Source organism: Ahaetulla prasina, chromosome 14 (assembly GCF_028640845.1).
Source record: "Ahaetulla prasina isolate Xishuangbanna chromosome 14, ASM2864084v1, whole genome shotgun sequence".
In the NCBI taxonomy this organism is placed as follows: Eukaryota; Metazoa; Chordata; class Lepidosauria; order Squamata; family Colubridae; genus Ahaetulla; species Ahaetulla prasina.
The window spans coordinates 13,951,046-13,968,445 of record NC_080552.1 but is presented as its reverse complement, the minus strand read 5'-3'; the positions used below and the strand labels follow the sequence as shown (position 1 = coordinate 13,968,445).

At 43.6% G+C, this 17,400-nt stretch overlaps 1 protein-coding gene across 4 annotated transcripts in view; it reads right to left on the bottom strand.

The window, feature by feature from the left end:
• Positions 1 to 146: 146 nt before the first annotated feature.
• The window catches only part of LOC131185116 (uncharacterized), a 36,135-nt gene continuing 18,881 nt past the window's right edge, over positions 147 to 17,400 (bottom strand). For all 4 annotated transcript variants that reach the window (XM_058157252.1, XM_058157253.1, XM_058157255.1 and 1 more), the window contains exons 7-14: positions 15,758 to 16,317; positions 13,221 to 13,521; positions 12,121 to 12,310; positions 9,803 to 9,933; positions 8,442 to 8,552; positions 6,717 to 6,914; positions 5,766 to 5,859; positions 147 to 3,515 (exon numbers count right to left, since the gene is read on the bottom strand). In XM_058157252.1, the coding sequence (XP_058013235.1) occupies positions 3,455 to 3,515; positions 5,766 to 5,859; positions 6,717 to 6,914; positions 8,442 to 8,552; positions 9,803 to 9,933; positions 12,121 to 12,310; positions 13,221 to 13,521; positions 15,758 to 16,317 (1,646 nt within the window). In that variant the 3' untranslated portion in view covers positions 147 to 3,454. The remainder of the gene's footprint in view (positions 3,516 to 5,765; positions 5,860 to 6,716; positions 6,915 to 8,441; positions 8,553 to 9,802; positions 9,934 to 12,120; positions 12,311 to 13,220; positions 13,522 to 15,757; positions 16,318 to 17,400) is intronic.

The following is a 17,400-nucleotide window of genomic DNA, read 5'->3' as shown; positions in this document are numbered from 1 at the left end:
ACGCTTTGAGAGCTGTATGCAACGAAATTTCATTTTAATGTATGCCAACTAGTGTACATTCAAATTGACAATAAAGTTATTCTAAGTTGCAAAAAAACAACAACAGCCACCCAATACCCTCCACTTTTTTTTCTTTTTGCAAACAACCGAACGTCGCCCAATGGGGGTTGAACCACAACTGTGATCAACTCCCATGGTTTGGAGTCATGGGAGTTGTAATACATAGCACGTGCCATCTTTTCGGGGAGAGGGTGGATCAAATTGGGAAATGAAAGGGTTTAGCACCGCAGCAGTTCTAGATTTTGCAGAAAACCATGCTAGCTTACAGTAGGTTCCAGATGTTTTGGGAGACTGCTAAGACTGCAGGTTCCAGGTGTTGCAGAAGACTGCTAGCATCCAGGAAAGTTCCAGATGTAGCAGAAGACCATGCCAGCATCACAGCAGATTCCAGATGTGGCAGATCATATGGTACTGGCACCACAGCATTTTCCAGATGAACCCAGCTGGCTTCATGCCTAAAGCAGGACTAGAACTCACTATCACCTGGTTTTTAGCCTGGTGCTTTAACCACTACCCAAAATGGCTTATTCACATACGATTGTTATATGTGAATAAGTATACTACTTTGTGATGAAGCATGTTGTGTGAACCCCACACTCCTTTATTTACTGGTCATAAGTCACTTTTTTTCAGTGCCATAGTAACCTTGAATGGTGGCTAAACAAATGTTGTAAGTCGAGAAGTAGCTGTAGTGCAAGGATGAATATTATCTCTTCCTTAAAAGAGTCAGCCACACATATGTGCATCTAGTTGACAGCTGCCTAGTGCTGAAGGTCTCACTTGTTTAGCATAACTAGGGTGGCAAAGCTAAGGTATTCCCCCATTTGTATAGGAGCCCTGCTTTAATTGTGACAGGGACAGCTGAAGGCCAAGCCATCTATCTCCAACAAAAGTTGAAAAAGTGAGAGGGGGAACTCCTCTAAACTTATTGTCAGAAAAAGAAACTTTAGATCTCTTGATAGGTCTCAGCAATGAAAAAATCAGCTGCATTTGGACTCCCAACTTTTTATTTTATTTATTTTTCTGTCCATTCATAATGCCACCCGGTCATTCTGACTCCCTGTGGCTCACAACAGAATAAAATACAATCAACCATAAACAAGATAAATACTGGTAAATTTCCAGCCTAAGGACAGCAAAAACAAACATCATAAGATCTCGGTGATCAGAGGACAAAGAAGAGCAAATAAGCAATTAAACATTTATTTCATAACTTCCTGAATGCCAGAACTGGAAAAACCAAGAAGACAGTGTGATTTTTAAAAAATGGAAAAAATGTAGGATGGTGGTAGGCAGAACTAGGGCTCCAATCGCCCGAGCTGAGACCATCTCTAGCATCATTAAGTCACTGAGCCAATGCTGCTGTCAAGGTCTTCTTTCTTATTTCTGCAGCAGGGGTCTCCAAACCTTACAACTTGGCAAACCTGGCAACAACCCGCCCCTCTCTCCCCATCCTGCCTGAGGAACTCTGGGGGTTGAAGTCCACAAGTCTTCAAGTTGCCGAGTTTGGAGACCCCTGTTCTACAATAATATTGTATACGGATGGGATGAGCAAAAAATATTGTACATGGTTGGTTAATTTAATTAGCAATTGCTGCAATGTTAGAGGATCAGCAGAGGGCAGTAGCTGATTAAAAGTCGATCCAAAAAAAATTTGCAGCTTTTACAAAGCCTGTTAAATCAAGTGTGCCTGAAAGCAAATGTCACACCTACCCGTTAGACTAAGTCTCATTACCGAACTAAGTAACATCATCAATGCTACAAGGGCAAACCCTTCTAGCATTGATGCTGTTATCTAGCTGGGTAATGAAACAGCTGCAAGAATACAGTCAAGTTCAGGGAGCACTAAGGACCCCCTATTCACATCTGCAGAGGTGTGAGAAGCTGGCTCTGAGACAGCACATTTCAGAGGATACTGAATTTGGGCTTTCCCCCAGGGACCTTCACGATTTATACCACCTTCTGTTTGTGTCATTGCTTTGGGTTTTAATTTTTGCTGTGGCCTTCTGGCGGCGAGCAAGAAATTCAAGGCTACAGAGTTGGTACAGCTACACAAGCAAGGTGAAACTACAAACGACGGTTTATATACAAATTCCTGAGTTTCCTTCTGGGGAAAGTGGAGTGTTTAGACAAGGGTGACCTCTTTTTTTTTAATTTCTTTTCCTTTGGCTTAGGTACTGACTTCTCTGGCTTAGAAAATGGGAGGTGAGCATAGGGAGGTGAGCATAGGGGTCCAGTTACCTTCTTGCCCGCAGCTTTAAAATGTCAACTGAACCGACGGCTTTGCGAAAATGTTTGTTTTCAACTGATCTTTCCTGTTTCCTGAACTAGGAAATGAACCTGAGACTTTCTCTGCCTGGAAAGCAGGCACCTTCCCCTGAAAAAGGTCCCCTTTCACAAACACACTTGAGGCGTTCATTGTCAGTGGCACCACACATCACAACCAGTGGTGGGTTTCAAATTTTTTTACTACCAGTTCTGTGGGTGTTGCTTGGTGGCTGTGGCATGGCTTGGTGGGCATGGCTTGGTGGGCGTGGCAGGGGAAGGATACCATTCCCATCCCACTCCAGGAAAAAGATACTATAAAATCTCCATTCCCTCCCTAATCCAGGGGAAGTTTACTGCAAAATCCCCATTTCCTCCCGATCAGCTGGGACTTGGGAGGCAGAGAATAGATGTGGATGGGGCCAGTAAGAGGTAGTATTTACCGGTTCTCCGAACTACTCAAAATTTCCGCTACCAGTTCTCCAGAACTGGTCAGAACCTGCTGAAACCCACCTGATTACAACTAAGACAGTCCATTCCTTAGGAGCAGCGAAGTCACTTTAGATCTAATTGACAATCCATGTAGGTGAGGTAACTTGAGCAATTCTCCGTCTACTCCTTTCCACTCTGAGAAAAAAATTCTGTATTTATTAGAACGGAATCCAAGGCTTTCTTGCTTCTCTGTTGTTGTTTTTCTCTCTCTCTCTTCTTTTTTCCCTCTCTCTCTTTCTCTCTTTTCTTTTTTTCTTTCTCTCTCTCTTTCTCTCTCTCTTCCCCTTTCTCTTTCTCTGATTGTGATGAGCAAAGCACTTTGCCCCCACTGACAAATTAGGGGGAGGAAGTAATCGCTTTGGCTACACATTTATTATTATATTTTTTATGGTGGGTGGGGAAAATATCTTGTTCCACCCCACCAATTTTTCACCCAGCCTGGCAGTGAGAGATGCTTGTAGAAACAAAGGGGTAGGTTTTCTCACGCACAGAAAAACATCATTCTCAAAATAAATACTCCAGGAATTTGATCTGTTTACACTGCGGTCAGCTGGCTGGAACGTTCTGAGATTTACCTCTTCATTACAGTAGATCCATAAATAGCCTTTTTTTTTTATGGAGGCACTTCCTGGTAGAATCAGATGTCTGAAATAATCTCGCAGCGATCGTTCAGTTCAATGTTGTTGTAATTTTGCGGTCTGAAAAACCCAGAAGGAAATAGGTTAGGAGAGTAGCCCGACTTTTATTTGCTTAATGAGACGGGGAGAGGATTGAAGCAGGCTGCTTCTGCTCTGCTTATCATAACAGAAAGCACAGAGATAGAATCACAGAATAACATAAGGGACCTTGGAGGTCTTCTAGTCCACCCCCTGCTCAGGCAGCAAACCCTATTCCATTTCAGACAAATGGTTGTCCAACATCTTCTTAAAAACTTCCAGTGTTGTAGCATTCACACTTCTGGAGGCAAGTTGTTCCACTGATTAATTGTTCTAACTGTCAGGAAATTTCTCCTTAGTTCTAAGTTGCTTCTCTCCTTAATTAGTTTCCACCCATTGTTTCTTGTCCTGCCTTCAGGTGCTTTGGAGAATAGCTTGACCCTGTCTTCTTTGTGGCAGCCCCTAAGATATTGGAACACTGCTATCATGTAACCCTTAGTCCTTCTTTTCATGGCAATTGCAATAGCACTTAGACTTATATACCACCCAAAAGCAGGTTACAGAACTCATTCAGCGGTTTACAAAGTCATCATTTTCCCACCAACAATCTGGGTCTTCATTTTACCAACCTCAGAAGGATGGAAGCCTGAGTCAACTTTGAGCTGGTCAAGATCGAACTGCTGGCAATGGGCAGAGTTTGCCTGCAATACTGCCTTCTAATCACTGTGCCAGCAGGGGTCCTAACCAGAGATGGTTAAGAAGTCTAACCATCATCCTAGAACAGTCTTTTAAGTTTAAGATTGTCTGGACTTCAATTCCCAGAATCCCCCAGGGAATTGATGAGCACATACAATACCTTCAAGTTGCCAAGGTTGAAAAAATACACTCTCTTAGAACAAAACATTCATATTGGTAGTCCTCAACTTATAACCATTCGTTTAGTGACTATCCAAAGTTACAATGGGATTGGAAAAAAAATGACTGATGACCATTGTAGCCTCCCTATGGTCATATGATCAAAATTTGGGCACTTGGCAACTGGCATATATTTATGACGTCTGCACTGTCCCGGGTTCAAGCGATCACTATTGGTAACCTTCCCAGCCAGCTTCCGACAAGAAAAGTCAATGGGGGAAGCCGGATCTGTTTAACGACCGCACGGTTCACTTAACGACTGCAGTGATTTGCTGAACAGCTGTGTCAAAAAAGATGGCAAAATGGCCAAACTCGCTTAACAACCGCCTTGCTTAGCAATGGAAATGTTGTGGTTGTAAGTCAAGAACTGCCTGTATAGATGCCAGGGGCATAATTGGAACTGATCTCTGCGTTCTGTTTTTTAATGCATGAAGTCACCAGCTGTCCTCAGTCCTCAGTAACAGAGTTAAGGAAGCTGAGCACATTTTAGTTCAAAGCAAGCAGGGACATGTTGAAATCTGAAATCTGCCTTTTAAGAATGCAAAAACACACAAAAAAAATATGTGGTTAATCAATGGCTTAGCTTATATTTGGCCTGGTTACTCAACAAATCATAGTAAAATAAACAATTCTATGTTCCAGCCGCTATAGATGCCCTTACTTTTCTATAGCTTTTAATCTTCAGCATAAAGTACATAGCAGCATGCTAGAAAGATATGCTCTCTATACAATAGCATGTTGTATAGGTGATAATTATATTTGCATATATTTCTTCTTAGAAATATGCAAGCATTTCCCCATCAAACCTGATAGAGGTTATACTTTTGGAAAGAGAAAGAACTGCTAATGCATATTTTAATGTTTGTAAATTTTTAGATATTGGGGCCACAATAGGCAAAAACACACACAAGAAAAGTTAGCAAAAGCATCAAGGAAGCTGGAACCAAAAAAGGGAGGCCAAAAACTTTTTTTGTTATTGTTTTCCTCTTCTAAATTTAGGTCCATCTTTATAGTCAGGTGCATCTTATAGTTGGAAAAATACGGTACATGCCTCTTGTGAAGCATCTGAATTTTGATCATGTGATCATGGGGATGCAATGGTTGTAAGTGTGAAAAACGGTCATAAATCACTTTTTCAATGCTATTATACCGAGTCCCAACAGTTATTAAAGGAATGGTTGTATGTCAAGGAATACCTGTATTACCCAGTCCATTAAATGGGTACCGGATTGGGCAAAGATACCCCTACAGGATGATGGAGTCAGGTTCCTACTGGATCAATGTTGTTAGGTTCTAGGAACCAAACCATCTTTTGGTTCCTAGATTTGGCTTTAGCACAAATCCCAAAAGCAGCTTTCTTTTCTTTTCTTTTTTTACCTTTTTATACAATAGACAATTCCACCAATCAACAGCGCTATGAGCAAAATGGAACCCAAGACCAAAAAAGCAATTTCCCAGCCTTGAAATGAAGCTGTGGAAAAAAAGAGGAAAATATATTATTATTAGTTCCTAAAATTATTTGTACGCAAACAACACACGGTTTATTTAGAAATGGACTTTTTATATGCAATAAACAAAAAGAGGGAAAAGGTATTATTAATATAAGGGCTAACTCATCCAGACTTCCTTTTAATGGTTTATGGAATCAATGTCAACTGTCCGACTAGTGTGCCCAAAACAAGAAAATACTCTTGGGAGCTTTGAATCCCCCAAAGTAAAACTGATAATCAGTCATAACACCGAAGTTCCAATAAATTGGAACGTTTTTTGGTATACATACTGAGCTCTTCAGAATATTGCTTGGTGTGACTAACTCATTTCTGAAGGAATAATTTTGGTACAGAATAAAATGCCATGTATTTTAACAGTCACGAGGTTTCTAAATCTAGCTTATCTAAATTGCATGACAGTTTATTTTCAATTCAGAGCATTGCAAAAAAAAAAAAAAGACCATTCATAATTTGATCCTCGGGATTTTTCTCTATAAAATTTACACCGAAAAAAATCCATAAAAATAAATGATTAATTAGGATTGTAGCCACCAAATTTTTGGTCCCTACTAGAGGTGGTGGTTCAGAACAGTTCGGGTCCCCTGTCCCCACCTACCCAGATGCAATCCTGTCCTATACCATTGTGTTTTTGATGCTGCATGCATGTGTGGATGGCACGCACAAGCAAATTGCTGTGTTGTTTGACGTCGCACACATGTGTGGACAGCACGTGCAAGCAAATTGCTGTGTTTTGTGATGCGCGAACATTTCAGGTGCTGGGCGAACCGGTGGTAAAATTATGCGAAACCCACCTCTAGTCACTACCTGGCTAGCTCACCTTTAGATATTGGTACCACTTCACTAGAAGATGCGCAGGGTGCATTAGTTCTGAGGAATATCCCATCCACAGAAAATGGATGGGAATTTAAGGAGAATTTCTGTTGCCATTGGATAAGGAGCTCCCGCTCTTCCAGTGATGTGGCCAGCATCCGACCGGACAGTTTCAATGTGGTATCAGAGCAGGTGAAATTCAGTTCTGCAGAAAAGGCAAGAAAGATGGATAGCTAGTCAGGTTTGAAAGATCAGACTCACACGTGATGGCCCAATTAAACTGATGTAGTGTGTGATGGCTCAGTGGTTAAAGATGCTGAGCTTGTCAGCTGGAAGGCTGATAGACTGGGTTCAACACCCAAGCACCGCACAATGGGATGAGTTACAATTACTTGTCCCAGTTCCTGCCCACCTAGCAGTTCTAAAGCATGCAAAAGCGAGTAAATAAATAGGTACCACTTCATGGGAAAGTAGCGCGTTTCCCCAAAAATAAGATCTGATTTTATATTAATTTTTGCTCCAAAAGACCCATAAGGGCTTATTTTCTGGTTAGGTCTTATTTTGGGGAAAATATGGTACTAAATGCACCCATCTGGCTGACAATCTTAACTGGGGCTTATTTTGGGGGTAGGGCTTATATTATGAGCATCTTGAAAAATTAGCTAGGACTTATTTTCCGGTTAGGTCTTATTTTCAGGGGAAACAGCGTAACAGCTTTCCATGTACCTTTGGTGTGTAGTCATGTTGGCCACATGACCACCAAAACATCTTCAGACAACGCTGGCCGCCTTGGCTAGGAAACAGAGATGACCACTGTGCCCTAGAATTAGACACGTCTGGAAAGGGGAAACCTTTATCTTGATTGCCAAATTGCTACACAATTTAAAAGTGAATGAAAAACACTGGCAATATAGTCATTCCCCATACAGAGAATAATTTCTCCTTTCTCATTAAAAATTACACAATGTGATAATGGGCAATTTTTATAGGAGCTCTGGGCACACCGCAATTTAGTCTGTTTAGGGAGACCAGTTTCTGCATCCCTGCTTAAAACCAAAAACTGTTAGATAGTAGCTGATCATTTGGCTTTTCTGGCAGGGAACGATGGACACAAATATATATTAAAATCTGGGCCACCACAGAGTCCCCATCTTCGACATGACCTGAGTTTAACTCATAGAATCATCTGTTACAATGTCCTTCCTGTTGAAGACTATTTCAGCTTCAATCGCAACAATACACGAGCACACAATAGATTTAAGCTTAATGTGAACCGCTCCAATCTTGATTGCAGAAAATATGACTTCAGTAACAGAGTTGTTAATGCCTGGAATGCACTACCTGACTCTGTGGTCTCTTCCCAAAATCCCCAAAGCTTTAACCAAAGACTATCTACTATTGACCTCACCCCATTCCTAAGAGGTCTGTAAGGGGCGTGCATAAGAGCACCAGCGTGCCTACCGTTCCTGTCCTAATGTTGCCTTTGATTGTATCCAATTCGTATAGTTATTTCATGCTTATGCTTATATATACTGTTGTGAATAATAAATAAGTAAATAAATAAATAAAATCTTAGCTCGAAAAATTCACAAACAGAGGTGCAGATTGAAAGCAATAAGGTTATTTACACTAGCTGTGACTTTTCCGGCATGAATGTATTATCCCTGGAGGATCAAGAAGCAATATCAATCAATATTCCACTATTTTTAAAACAGTTGTGTCGGACACAAACCTTGCAGAGCGCACAGAGAGAGAGCACACAAACAGCTGTCTTCCATGGATCTCACTAGCATCTGCTGGAAGTGAGCTTGCAGCTGTGGATTTTGAAGCCAGAAGGAACAGTCTACCAAGAGAAGAGCAGCCATCTTAAGCACCTGATTCTGGTGCAACATACAACATTTATACATAAAAATAAAGAACAATGTAAAAACCATACATTAAACACGTATTTAAAAAACAATCTTGGTGTAGCGGTGAGAGCACCAAGCTAGAGAATGGGAGATCATGAGTCCTAATCCCACTTTGGTCATGAAATTGGGCAACTCTGAGCCAGTCAGTGTTCCTCAACTCCAAGAAGCAGGCAGGGGGTGAAATCCAGCAGGTTCTGACAGGTTCTGGAGAACCGGTAGCGGAAATTTTGAGTAGTTTGGAGAACCAGCAAATGCCACCTCTGGCTGGCCCCAGAGTGAGGTGGGAATGGGGATTTTGCAGTATCCTTCTCCCAGGAGTGGAGAGGGAATGGGGATTTTCCAGTATCCTTCTCCCAGCAGTGGGGAGGGAATAGGAATTTTGAAGTATCCTTCTCCCAGGAGTGGAGAGGGAATGGGGATTTTCCAGTATCCTTCTCCCAGGAGTGGAGAGGAATGGGATTTTCCAGTATCCTTCTCCCAGCAGTGGGGAGGGAATAGGAATTTTGAAGTATCCTTCTCCCAGGAGTGGAGAGGGAATGGGGATTTTCCAGTATCCTTCTCCCAGGAGTGGAGAGGGAATGGGGATTTTTCAGTATCCTTCTCCTAGGAGTGGAGAGGGAATGGGAATTTTCCAGTATCCTTCGCCCAGGAGTGGAGAGGGAATGGGGATTTTCCAGTATCCTTCTCCCAGCAGTGGGGAGGAAATAGGAATTTTGAAGTATCCTTCTCCCAGGAGTGGAGAGGGAATGGGGATTTTCCAGTATCCTTCTCCCAGGAGTGGGGAGGGAATGGGAATTTTGAAGGATCCTTCCCTTGCCACGCCCACCAAGCCACACCACGCCCACTAAGCCATGCCCACAGAACCGGTAGTAAAAAAATTTTGGATTTCATCACTGAGAAGGCAGCAAGGGACAATGCGTTCTGATTTCGAGGCCTTTTTTGGCCCATTTTTTCAAAAGCCTTGAAAACAGGCTGAAAAAAGCCTCAAAAATTGACCAAGTAAAGCCTCGAAAATGGGGCAATAAAAGCCCCGAAAATGGGCTGAAAAAAAGCCTTAAAAATGGGCTGAAAAAAGCCTCAAAAACAAGCTGACAATGGGGCGTGCAGAGGCCAAAAACATTTTTTGTTGTTTTCCTCTTCTAAATTTAGGTATGTCTTATAATCTGACAAATACGGTACTTACTGAGTGTCCATAGGCACATCCCAAGATCCAAGGACAGAGACTCTTGAGGACAGCTGTTCTCCAAGCCTGGGGTGGGGTTGGAGAAGAGAAAGGTTTCTTTGCAAAAAGGGCAGTAACTCAATGACCAGATTCTGCAAAAACGCAAACACAAAACATTTGTAGCAAGGAAAACATTACATGTAGACCAAACATTTACAGGCAGATATCACAAGGATGGTTCTAGGAAACAATTTCAATAGTTGCAGTTAAGACACTAGGCTTATAGACCGGAAGGTTGGCAGTTCGAGACCCAAGCACCGTGTGATCGAGTGACCCCCTATTCTGGCCCAGCTCCTGCCCACCTAGCAGTTCGAAAGCAAGCAAATGCGAGTAGATAAACAGGTACCATTTCAGTGGGACAATAACAGTATTCCGTGCACCTCAGAATATATACCGTATTTTTCAAAGTATAAGACGCACTTTTTCCCCCCTAAAAGAGGGTGAAAATTTGGGTGTGTCTTAGACACCGAATGTAGCCAAAAACGCGAGGCACGGAGGAGTCGATGGTCTGTGGCAATCCCTGCAGCCTGGAACAGCTGATTGTGGATATTCCGGGAGGCCGATCCACCCGCCAATCAGCTGCTCTTGCTGAATAAGGCTGCAATAATTGCTGAAGCTGACTTGGCTGTTTGCTATTTGCTGCAAGGACGTGTCAGAGTTTGCAGCAGCAATCACATCCAGAAAGCACCCACAAGTAACTGATTCAGCAGGATTCAATAACTTCTCTTTATATACACACATGAAGTAAATATACAATACCAAATGCAGGCTTTCCAACATGGTAGTAAATACAAGCTAAACACAAGCCGAGGAGAGGAGTTTCAGTTTCAGTTTTCATTTCAGAGATCAGCACAGCATGCAGCTTTAATCAGTGGTGGGTTTCAATTTTTTTTTCTACCGGTTCTGTGGGTGTGGGTTTGTGGGCGTGGCATGGGTTGGTGGGTGTGGTTTGGTGGGCATGGTCAGGGGAAGGATGCTGTAAAATTTCCATTCCCTCCCCACTCCAGGGGAAGGATACTGCAAAATCTCCATTCCCTCCCCACTCCAGGGGAAGGATACTGCAAAATCCCCATTTCCTCCCGATCAGCTGGGACTTCGGAGGCAGAGAATAGATGGGGGCGGGGCCAGTCAGAGTTTTTACTACCGATTCTCCAAACTACTCAAAATTTCCACTATCAGTCCTCCAGAACTGATCAGAACCTGCTGAAACCCACCTCTGGCTTTAGCACAGAACAGTTGAGCTAAGCCACACCCAGGCTTCTTTCTGTATCCTTGTTGCTCACACAGCAAATACTGTTTCAGTTTCCAAACAACCCTCAACTCTCTCACACACTGACAGGACACTAGCCAGATGAATATCCATAGATGCTAGTAGGCAGAGGCAGAATTTTTTAATATATTTTCCTTCCCAAAAACTTTTCAGAGTATTAGAAGCTCTGGAGTACAAAACCTTATATTCCAGAGCTTCTTATACTCTGAAAAGTATGGTTGTTGTGCTGGCCACATGACCCCGGAAATTTCTTCAGACAATGCTGATTCCCTTGGCTAGGAAACAGAGATGAGTACCACCTGTACAATTGGACACAACTGGATTGGGGATAATGTTTATCTTAACTTTACCTTTAACGGCATGTGAGAATGATCTTGGGAGGAGGAGGAAGAGCCGCAGACAATAGTTGCATAAGAGGCAACCAGCCCACAAAAGAAATGTGGGCGTGGCAAAATCTCAGAAGGGACCGTCCCTAGTTTTTACAGAAAGAAATACAGAATAGGAGTAGAAGTAACAAGGCTCTGTAGCAGGGGTGAAATGCTCCCACTTCGGACTGGATCGTGTAGTCCGGTAGCGATGGGGGCAGGTAGTTCGGAGAACCGGTAGCAAAAATCCCTGCCCAGCCTCACTGTTCCTCTTCTCTGTCCCTGAAGCTCTCAGTGGTGATATAGCTGAAACAGCCTGGCACTTCAGCGCTGTAGGCAGCTAGTAGACCGGGGCCTCTATTTTTAAAGAAGGTAGACCGGTGCCTGCCAAAAAAAGACACTTGGTAGACCAGTGCCTCTCAGTAAAAGGCAATTGGTAGACGGGGCCCTCTATTTTTAAATAAGGTAGACCAGTGCCTCCCAAGTTTTGTATACTTTATTATTTTTATTATTTATTATTATTGACCATACCCATTCAGTCACCTGACCACCAAGCCACACCCGCCAATTAAGCCACGCCCACAGAACCGGTAGGGAAAATTTTTAGATTTCACCCCTGCTCTGTAGGTATACAAGATGCTCACCTTTCTCTTTTCCCAGGCATAGAGGGTATTTGAAAGACCGCCCCAGGGTTCCACGTCAAACTGTCTTCTAGTTTCTCGGCAATATTTAGAGTGCCATATGGAAGTTGTGCTTTACGGCTGAATAGGGCTACAGTTAAGGTCTCCTGCTTCGGGAATGGGTGATTCCAGAGAGTGGGCATCACCAACTGCTCTGGAAAGAAATGGGATAAAGTTTAATGAAGGACCCGCATTTAAAAAAAAAAAAAAGCAGTAAAGTATTTATTTAAAAAAATGTACATAACCGCCCAATTCACTCTTAAGTGACTCCAGGCAGCTTACAAAGATTAAAAACTCATATATAAATACATATATCAATCTCATAAAGTTAAAGGTTCCCCTTGCACATATGTGCTAGTCATTCCCGACTCTAGGGGGCGGTGCTCATCTCCGTTTCAAAGCCGAAGAGCCAGTGCTGTCTGAAGGCACTGGTCATGTGGCCAGCATGACTCAACGCCAATTGAAGACAGTGATAAACCTCCAAGTGGCCTCAATGACCCTCTAAAAGGACGCAAATGATCTTTGCTGTCTGCAAGGAATATAAATCCTTCCATTCCCCACCATCCTGTCAGAGCTGAGGAAGCTTCTTGGATGAGAAGCGAAATGTCTTCAAAAAACAACAAGAAGAAGAAAGCAGTTGCCTCCTGAAAAAGCACCTTTGGGATAATCATGACCTGGAGGACTGAGAATCTCTACAGACTTTTAACTATACAATTTGGGATGAACACCCTTTGAATGGTGTGGGAGTAGGAATGGATTTCCAGAGGGGGAAAATAAATGCAGACTACAGGAACCAGGAGCACCAACTCAGATGACTCTGAGAACACAGATAAACCTCCAAGTGGCCTCAACGACCCTCTAAAAGGATGCAAATGAACTTGTTGTTCGCAAGGAATATAAATCCTTCCAGTCCCCCACCATCCTCTCAGAGCTGAAGAAGCTTCTTGGATGAGAAGCTGAAACGTCTTCAAAAGCAAAACCAGAAAGTCCAGTTGCCTTTTGGAAAAAAATAAGCACCTTTTGGGTCTTCTGGGAAGAGCTTATTATTATGTCCAGCAACCTACCCTGAGTCTGATCCCTTTGCGACGCTTGTCCTGGCATGACGACAAAAAGACCCTCGCTTCCAAATCTGCCTTGCAGGTGGATGCTGTTGTAAGGCCGGTTACGGTTTCCGAAGAAATGCAAGGTGTATTTGGTCAAGCTGTCCCCGGGCTTCCCTTTCAGCTCAATGAACTTGTATAGAAGTGAGTCGTTGGCCAGGCCCACTTCGTTGATGATGGCCGAAGATTTGTGGATCACCTCTCTGGTGACATTCAAGTTGAAGGACACGCAAGAGTTTTCCCGAAGAGGCGTTATTTCGGTCACCTGGGAGGTGGGCAGAAGAAAGGTACCCAGAAAGTAGATGAATGTTTGTTTCTTCTAAAGTTCATTTTTACATTTCTAACAGCTTCCCTCCCCCAACTAGCCACTCTGTAGAGTTATTTTCGGAACGTAGTCCTGCAGAAAAATATCCAAGGGCAGGGATTTATTTTTATTTAATTATCCACCCGTTTCAAGGTCAGCCAACTCTTTGGAAACTCCTGAGAGTTTAGAGATAAAAAGAGAAACAATAATATAGAAAAAGAAATTGTGACTGGGCAGAAGAACAAAACACCTGATTGTAAACCAAGCGTAACTAAAACGGGCCTGGAAACCATGCCGTTCCAAGCCTAGGAGAACCAACAGGTTTTTATAGCTTCCTGAACATCGTACAAGCGGGAGATGCATGAATAACATTGGGGAGGGTTTTTCCTACTGGTTAAAGCACCAGGCTAGAAAGCAGGAGACTGTGAGTTCAAATCCCACCTTAGTCATGAAAGCCAGCTGACCAGTTTTGGGCTAATCACCAGGATACAGTGAGTTCTAGTCTTGCCTTAGGCAGGAAAGCCAAGTGGGTGACTTTGGACCAATCACCAGGAGATTATGAGTTCTAGTTCTACTTTAGCCTTGAAAACCAGCTGGGTGACTTTGGTCCAGTCCCTCTCTCTTAGCCCAGCCCTCCTCAGAGTTGTTGCGGGGGAAAATAGGAAAGAGGAAGATGTGTTTGGATATCTTCACTGCCTTGGGTTGTTTGTAAAAAATAATAAAAGCAAGATATAAATAAATAAACATGACTAGATGAGACCAACATGTCCACCTGCTCCAAGATCTTCCTTTAATCGGTGGTCAGCCAGATGTTTCTGAGAAATTCACTCATGCGTCCCTTTTAATCTAATTCTCAGGTTCAGTGGCACATTATTTCCGAATGCCAACACAATCAAAACCCTACTGGAATAAACTCAAAGTCTAATTCAGCCCACATCCTGTTTGCTTCCGGAAAACCCCATTAGGAGGATCTACCCTCAATAACCTCTAAGCTCGTCCTATCCTCCCTCAGCTGTGGTTCAAGTTGATGATTCTGCTAGAACGGTGATGCAGAAGAGCTGGAGTTGGGAAGGGTTGTCAGATATCATGTGGCTGCAGCTAACCCCTCCATGGACTGCTCAATGTGGTTTGCAGTCAGGGGTCTCCAACCTTGCCCACTTTAAGACTTGTGGACCAACTCCCAGAATTCCCCAGCCAGGCATGAAGTTAAAGTCCACAAATCTTAAAGTTGCCAGGTTTGGAGATCCCCAGTCAGTGGTGAAATCCAATTTTTATTTACTACCGGTTCTGTGGGCGTGGCTTGGTGGGTGTGGTGTGGCTTGGTGAGCGTGGCATGGGAAGGATACTGCAAAATCTCCATTCCCACCCCACTCCAGAGGGAGGATATTGCAAAATCTCCATTCCCACCCCACTCTGGGGCCAGCCTGAGGAAGTATTTGCCAGTTCTCTGAACTACTAAAAATGTCCGCTATCAGTTCTCTGAACTGCTCAAAATTTCTGCTACCGGTTCTCCAGAACCTGTCAGAACCTGTTGGATTTCACCCCATCCCCAATTTACATCATAGCAATAGCCCTTAAGACTTATATACCGCTTCACAGAGCTTTACAGCCCTCTCTAAAGGGTTTACGGAGCCTCTTGCCCCCAACAATCTGGGTCCTCATTTTATCGACCTCGAAAGGATGGAAGGCTGAGTCAATCTTGAGCCGATCAGGATCAAACTGCTGACAGTGGGTAGAGTTAGCCTGCAATACTGCATTCTAACTACTGCACCACCAGGGCTCCTAATAGCAATAGCACTTAGACTTACTGCTTCACAGTGCTTTACAGCCCTCTCTAACCGGTTTACAGAGTCAGCCTCTTGCCCCCAACAATCTGGGTCCTCATTTTACCCACTTCGGACGGATAGAAGGCTGAGTCAACCTTGAGACCCGGTGAGATTCGATCTGCCAAATTGCAGGCAGCCGGCAGTCAGCAGAAGTAGCCTGCAGCAGTGCTGCACTCTAACCACTGCTCCTCATAACATACATCATAACCTATATCATTACCCCAGTCAATTATGGTTGACTCACTAAAGCAAATTAGGGCTCGGTGCGTTAGATCAACATAACCAAGATGGAGTTAAAAAAACAAACAAACAGAAACGGACTCTTGGCTGATCTCTGTGGCAGCTCTTACTCAGCACTTCAGCCATTTTACCTGGAAACTCTTAGGATCTCTGGGCTTCAGGCTGAGACATCGGCTGATGGACTCGTCTTCGGTGCTATGAGAATCATTTTCATGGATAACATGCTGCCCAGGAGTGAGAAGAGCCACGAGCTTGTCAGCTTTTTCCGCACCCCGGGCTCTGTACACCACAGCATCAACCAGCCCATCGACGGTCACCTGCATGTTGTTTTTATAGACAGGGTTGGCGTTGCGGTAGAGCCCCACGGCGTCTACGCCATTTTGGATGGTGTTATTTGGCAAAAGAAGCGAGGGCACGGGGGTGACTCCACCACTCCCTACAAGGAAGTAGCCCCACTCGTCGGTTGAGTAGCCTGTCAGGTTCAAGACTTGGTAAGCTAAGTTATTCTTGCCGTTGTACAGAACGAGCCAGTAATTCTCGAGTGCAAACGGTGCTTGTCCTGGGTAGAACAGCTCAATGAATTCCGTGTCTTCTCGAGAGCCAGGATTGTCCGCGTTCACTTCGTTGATAAGCAACTCCAGGGCTGGAGTTGGAGGTTCTCCGGTTGTCCGTGGTTCTTCTGAAGTTACATCTACAATGAACCAAAGCTTGTCACTTTAGACTGAAGGTACAAACATTTTATTCTAGGGTGAGCAGCTGATGTTTCTTTCCTGATCACTGAAGAGAAAAAGGGGGTTACAAGCAGTCAACATATGACCATTCATTGAGCAAGAATCCAAAATTATGACGGCCCTGCAAAAAAATAAATTACAACCAATCCTCACAATTATGACCGTTGCAGCAGTCTTGCAGTCACGTGATCAAAACTGGGGCACTTATTTATTTATTTATTTTATTTATTTATTTGCTTAGATTTTTATACCGCCCTTCTCCCGAAGGACTCAGGGCGGTGTACAGCCAAAAGATAAAAACCCAATGTATATACAATTAAAACAAAATTTTTTAAAACAGAGCATATTACAAAATGGCCGACATATAAAAATTTAAAATTTAAAAAACCCTAAAATAATAATAAAACCCCAATTAAAACCCCAATTAAAATTTAAAACTATTAAGCTAGTCCCGCTTGAATAAATAAGTGTGTTTTTAGCTCAATCCAGTACATACTTGGCAATCCAGTACATATTTACGACAGTTGCTCTCTTCGCTGGCACACGCCGTCGTCCACGCATGCACAAAGCCTTCTGCACATGCACAGAGGCTTAAAATCATCGCAAAAAAGCAAGGTCATGACATCTGCGCCAGTGGTGGGTTGCTCCCGGTTCTGTCCGGTTCTTGCGAACCGGTAGTAAAAGCAGCGGAAGGCTCTGCCCACCCACCCACATGCTCCCATTGCAAACCGGTAGTAAAGGTGAGTAGAACCCACCCCTGCTCCACGCAGGTGGGCAGAGCCTCCCGCAGCTGCTGTTACTGGTTCGCCCAAGCTGGATAGAACTGTCTGAATTTCACCCCTGATGCTTGCAGGGGAATTCTGGGAGTTGAAGTCCACCCACCTTCAAGCTGCCAAAGATTGAGAAACCCTAATTTATCTTAAGGCCAAGCAACTCTTGCGTCCTACAAAATGGTGAATGGTGAATGCTTGTGCTCTGGGGCCAGGGAGGGGGAGCTAAAAATCCCGGAAGTTGCACTCCGTCGTGTTCTCCCCTCCATTGCA